Source organism: Apium graveolens, chromosome 4 (genome assembly GCF_009905375.1).
Source record: "Apium graveolens cultivar Ventura chromosome 4, ASM990537v1, whole genome shotgun sequence".
Classification (NCBI taxonomy): domain Eukaryota; kingdom Viridiplantae; phylum Streptophyta; class Magnoliopsida; order Apiales; family Apiaceae; genus Apium; species Apium graveolens.
The window spans coordinates 103,133,765-103,139,923 of NC_133650.1; the positions used below are offsets into that span (position 1 = coordinate 103,133,765).

The following is a 6,159-nucleotide window of genomic DNA, read 5'->3' on the forward strand; positions in this document are numbered from 1 at the left end:
AGTCATTGGTTGTGTTCCGGTATCCCGCGAGCAATTGCGCCTCCCTCACAACAGCAGCAAAAGGAGAAGGAGCTTGCGCAGTCGCCGTTACTCTTCCCCCCTCAAGATGGTTGAGTAACCGCTTGAGGTCGTTCACATTAAACGTCCCTACCCCAGGAATGGTTTGAACATTAGGCTGTTGGGGTTGCTCTGCGACTTGCTGAAATTCCCCTTGATTACCCCCCGGGTGTGGCGGAGGATCTCGCCGCCCCTCGCCCTGAGGCTGCAGCGGTGGCGTGTTACCATTTTGGTCCTGTACATTTTCCCGTACGCGAGGTTCACCTTGACCGCGTCGCGGAATTTCATCATTGTTCTGCATTCTTACTTGAATTCGCCCGCCGTCCTGGTCATGAGGACGCGCTCCAGACCCATTACCAGTAACGCTGTGAGAAGCTACGGGAATAATGGCGGGGGCTTCTCCAGTGGAGTGCGCTCCACCTCTCCTACCATTGTAAGGGGCTCTTCCGTATTGATATCCCATTCTTCCTCGTCCATTCCTCTGATATCCCCGGTAGAAATTCCCGGGCCTTCCTCGCGGAGGGGCACGCTCGTGCTCGCGGTGCCGCATCTCGTCATCCCTTTGGAATGCGGGGGGCACACGCGTCGTATCACGGGGCCTCGCTTCTCCGGCGTTTCCTTCCTTTTGCCATTCTATCAGCAACATCCTCAAATCTTCATCCTCCAACCTTATGCCAAGCCTCTTCTTCAAGGTTGAAAGATCCCTTCCTCCCTCGTCTTGGCTTTGAGCGTTCTCCGCACGGCGACGCTCGTCCATCGTACGTCCAGACCTATGCGGGTGTGGCACTACCTGGTTGCCCAGGTGAGGTCTTTCTCTGCCTTCAGTGTCCTCATCCGCAAGCTCTACAATAGGTTCTACATCATCAGAATACTACAAACGCCGCGGAGTGATTCACGGGTTATCCCCACTCCCCTGGGTATCTCCCTCAACTACAGGGGCTTTCCCCAAGGCATGACCGTGACGGGGGAAACGACGACCTCTCCTCGTCTTTCGATGCTCCACCGTGTTCAGTCTTGAGTTAAAACTGTTAAGAATATCCCCCATGCGATATAATTGCTCCAATATATCAGCGTTGCTGATGAGAACTGGAGGTGTCCCCCCCACATCCGGAGCCCTTGGTGGATCCGCCATGTTTCTGGGAACGTAAGGTTCGTGGCGAGTATAGCGCCCCCCGTCTTCCCCTTCTGACCTGCTGTCACTTTCATCATAAGAACTTCCATCACGATTGTAAGACATCTTTTCCTCCTAAGATTGCGACCTTAATTAGCACCCCTCCTTCTAGCGCCAATTTGTTGACGGAGGAATCTGGTAACAACAAAGATTGAGGTTTCTCGCCGGAACTAAGATCTGTGACGGTGGTTCTTTACCGGAAACTTAAGCGGTGTGTGGTGGTTTATGGTTGTTTTAGGCTGAGATTGATCAGAGTAAGTGGTGGCTCTCTTATCGGCTCTCAACTTCTTACCCTTTCAATGTGCCTACGTACCCTTTATATAGGGATCAAGCCTGACGTAGTTCTCGTAGAACAAGAAGTCTAATGCGTTGAGACTTCTTACTCCTAAGCCCAATAGAAGCCCATCCGATATCCATCTTCTGCTAGCTTTAGGAATGTCCAACTATGAGGCCCAACCGTAAAGGCCCAAGGCTCGTCCGCAATCGTAGGACTTCACGGATAGTACATCTCCCTGCGCAAGGATAACACTCCGCTACAGCTATCTCCCTTGATTTACGAACGCAGGTATAGCCACGGTTCACCCCAAGTGCCAGACGCGTCCCTGTCCCCCGAATGAGGATAACCCACCAGATAACAGGACAGGTGATCCCAAGCTCTTGGGTGCAAAGTGCAGGATGACTCCAAAGTTCTCCAACGAGGACACCCGTTGAATACAAGAACAGAGCTCCCAAAGCACACACCAAAGTTAAACCCCGCATCCCCAACGAGGACACCCGTTGAATACAGGAGGAGGCCTTCAATCATCAGGCACACCCCTTGAGGCCTTCTAGCTTTTCACGGACATCCCCCTCCTTGACCGTCTCAAGGAGGGAATTCTTCAGAGAGTACCTGCAACAAATACATTAGCAAAAATAATCCTCCATTGCTCCTCTCCATGCAAGCTTTGTCCTGAATTCAACATCAAAAGTATATAGATCAAACACAGGACGCGTCCTAACCAAGTGGGCGCGTCCTAACCTCCATAAATCCAACTCTGCTTTAATCATTTCTTATAACATGTAAAGTCACAGGACACGTCCTAAAATATAGGGCGCGTCCTTAACCTTATTAGACTTGCACCGTACCCTCTAAACCATCGTGCACAACATTTCACTTTCAATGACGCATCTTTGCTAAAGCAGGCGCGTCCTAAAGCACCCATCACCATAAGATTTCATCTGCCAAGCACTTTCATAAATATTGACGCGTCCATAAAGCCTGGGCGCGTCCTTCCTTGACCATGCACTCTTCTCGCCTCATAACATATCCCTTCCCAAGTAGGCGCATCCTGTAAGCTTGGACGCGTCCTTACTTTCACAACGCAATACTGAATTTGATTGTAATTAGCCCGCATTTGACCCGAGTCAATCCAATGCCAAATTTTGGGTATAACAGGTTTCACTTATTTTCTTGGTTTAATCACCTTTTAGTTTCACCTTTTATAATACATGTTATAACTCTAAGTGTATTATTTTTATCCTTTTTTATTCCTATATGACTTATAATTCTATATATATGATTTTTACCCATTTTTTTGAATTTATAAGCCATGTTTTTTTTAATTATTTTTATAGGTATGAATCCTATTTTTAATTATATTTAAAATAAATAGTCTCATATATTGGCTCAACTAAATAAGTTACGAAAAATATAAACCACGACCAAGTAAATAGGTCATATGTTTAAATTGAAATATTTTAATTTAGAATTTTTAAATTTGTTGGTCGAATTCCTTTTTAGTAAAATAATATAGATATTATAAACACTGTATTTGGTATCACTCCTAAAAATAATAAAATTGTTCAAACCATATTATGGTTACAATTCTATTTCTGTAGAACTCTAAATTATTTATTGATAGAGTTTCAAGTAAGGTTTGAAATATGTACTTGCTTTCATCTTAGTAGCCGTATTTTGGTTTCGCTACTAGATTTCTATTTCATGTAGAGTTCCATGTTATTTTTTAACAAAATATAGATTGTTGGAATCATATTATAAATTTATAACTACGATATTTCTATTTTCCATAAAATTCTTTTTTTACTTTTTATTAAAATAAAAAAATGGAATCTTTTATACATCTATACTATACTATAATAACCGGAACAGAGTATAATTTGGTTCAACGGTTATCCCCTAATTTTGATTATAAAAATAATAAATAAATAGTGTTATATATCCGTTAAACTACTAAACTGTTAAACTACTAGACATATTCTACTTATTCTACTAAATTACGACCACAATTTATTTTATTATTAAAAAATAAATAAATAGTGTTATATATCCGCTAAAGTACTAAATTGTTAAACTATTAGATATAGTATACTTATACTACTAAATTACGATCACAAGTTATCCTATAATTTTAATTATAAATTTATAATTATTATAGATTTATATAAATATTTTAAAATTATAATTTAACAGAATAAAAAAAATATTAAAAGGAAGTCATCTGCATCACACGGGATTCAAACTAATCTATACTATATTATAATAGGCGAATCATTAAAAGTTTGGTAGTCGGTCGGTCGGTACTTGTTGAAATTGCTTAATTACCCTTTTTGTTAATTTAATAATCCATCAGTCCCACTGGATTCTTTACATTACTTTTTGGCACGTTTTTCAATACTCATTTAAAGTATAGTTCCATAATATTTTTTTAATTTTTTTTTCTAATAAAAGTTTTATGATTAAACTTTTATTCAAAAAAAAATTAAAAAAATATTATGAAACTAAATTTTATTGAAGTCTCGAAATACGTGCAAACAGTGAACGTAAACAATTCACCGGGACGGAGGGAGTATTAAACTAACTAATATGGGAGTCAAACTTCTCTTATACTTCTTCCGTAAATTAAACAGAAATCCATCCTGTTTCTTCTACTTCCTCCAGCAAAACATTCGGCTAAATATAATATTAATATATTTTACTGCAAAAAATGTTACGAGTATAAATTAAAATTTTCTTTTAAAGGGATGAAAAGTAATATTGTTATCTTACAAATTTATCTTATACATTTATATTATACTATATATTTATCTATATTATATTATAATATACAAAATATTAAAAATTTTATTGGTTAGTTTAATCGGTCGGTCAATATTATATTATAATAAATAAAACATCAAAAATTTGGTAGTCGGTCGGTCTTTACTTGTTGAAATTACTGTAACTCCTTAGTTTTGATGATCACAACACAGCAAGCCATCATGTTGTTATTTAAGATTATTTGCAGGATATATCAGCTTAATGACATTGTTGTTTAAGTATCATGACAGCAAGCTGTCATTAGACAGTGATCTATTTCAGCAAAGCTATGATCACGTTATTCAGGATAACAGCAAGCCAAGATGGACAGTCCAGATTCAACAAGAAAACAGATTTTCAACAGAAATTTTAGGACTTCTCTATTATATTATACGTGTTTTTATATATTATAGAGCTCAGATATAAAATGTTTTCAAGCATTAAAACAGTTTTCCTAATTTGTAGGAGTTTGTTTAATCATCAAACTCCATCTTCTACAAACCTGATTAAAATATTTTATACTCATAAAAAATAGAAGAGGCTTTTACTGAATTTTAAACATTCTTTCTCTCTTCTATCAAATGTATACATGCACGTTGGAAACCATCCTAACAAACTTAAATGTTAGAATTAAATTCTAACCGTTGTAAGTTGTTGAGATTGTTTTAAACGTTAGTGTATGTTAAAATATGAGGTTTCTTGCAGTTTTTATGCAAAAAAAATGAATTGCAGCAAGAACACTAACAACTCACTGAACTTTATTGATTCTAAAATACTCCCGAGCTCTTATTATATACATGTGTTTTATCTTAAAGAGTCTATAGATTGAGTTGTAATTACTTTATCATTCGATTTGTATTGTTCAATTTGTATCGTGTAGTTGCTAGATAGTTGGCTAAGGGAAACAAGGGTTTGGTGGACTAGTGCTAGAGAAGTTTGTACTATGGGGTAGTATAGTACTTAGAGGGCAGGTTCAGAAACAGGGTTTCAGCAAGCCATTATCAGCAATTGGGATAAAGGGAGATATATTAATGTATCTTGTAGGTGTAAACTTATTGTGATTCAATAATATATTCTCTTACCAAGTTGGTAGGGGACCAGGACGTAGACCATAGGGGCTTAGGGGTCGAACCTGGCTAAAATTCTTGTGTATTCTTATTACTTTTCTGCATATTATTTTCTGCACTGCATTTAGTCATCTTAACTTACTATCATTGTCAAATTATAGTACAGTTGTGAAAATCTCAATAAGCTATTATCAGGTAAAATTTAAAACTGATCTTAGTTAGACATATTCACCTATTCACCCCCCTCTAGGTGTATTTTCAATTGGTATCAGAGCTTTGGTATACTAATCTTTATGTAACAAGAATAGTATTCGATCGAAATGGCTGACAAATATCCCGAAGGGACCTCGGATTACCGAGCACCTCTCTTGCTTGGTACAGAAAACTACAACTGGTGGAAAGGTCGCATAGAATTATACCTATCCAGGGAGCCACTAGCATTGAGAGTTGTTCAAAAGGGTCCATTTGAGTTCAAGGACAAAGAAGGTAAAGTGAAAGACATTGATGATCTCACGGAGGCTGAACTACTCAAATACAGTTTCAATGGAAGGGCTAGGAATTCTCTCATGAATGGGTTATGTCCAAGTGAATGTGATAAAGTCTCTTCATATAAATCAGCTAAAGAGATATGGGATACCCTGGAATTGTATCATGAAGGATCCAAGAGATTAAAGAAGGTGAAATTGAGAAAATTAATGAATGAGTTTGGAAATTTCAAGCTTCGAGATGGAGAAACTATTCGAGAAAGTCAAGCTAGATTCCAGATAAATCTGAATGCCTTAAAGTAA

At 38.0% G+C, this 6,159-nt stretch overlaps 1 protein-coding gene across 1 annotated transcript; it reads left to right on the top strand.

Moving 5' to 3' along the window:
* The first annotated feature begins 5,691 nt into the window (after positions 1 to 5,691).
* On the top strand, positions 5,692 to 6,159 carry LOC141718803 (uncharacterized). Its single transcript, XM_074521183.1, has one exon. The coding sequence runs from the start codon at positions 5,692 to 5,694 to the stop codon at positions 6,157 to 6,159; it is 468 nt and encodes a 155-aa protein (XP_074377284.1).

Bases quoted from the DNA above. Each gene is read 5' to 3' on its own strand.
- LOC141718803 (XM_074521183.1), top strand. From the start codon at position 5,692: ATGGCTGACAAATATCCCGAAGGGACCTCGGATTACCGAGCACCTCTC.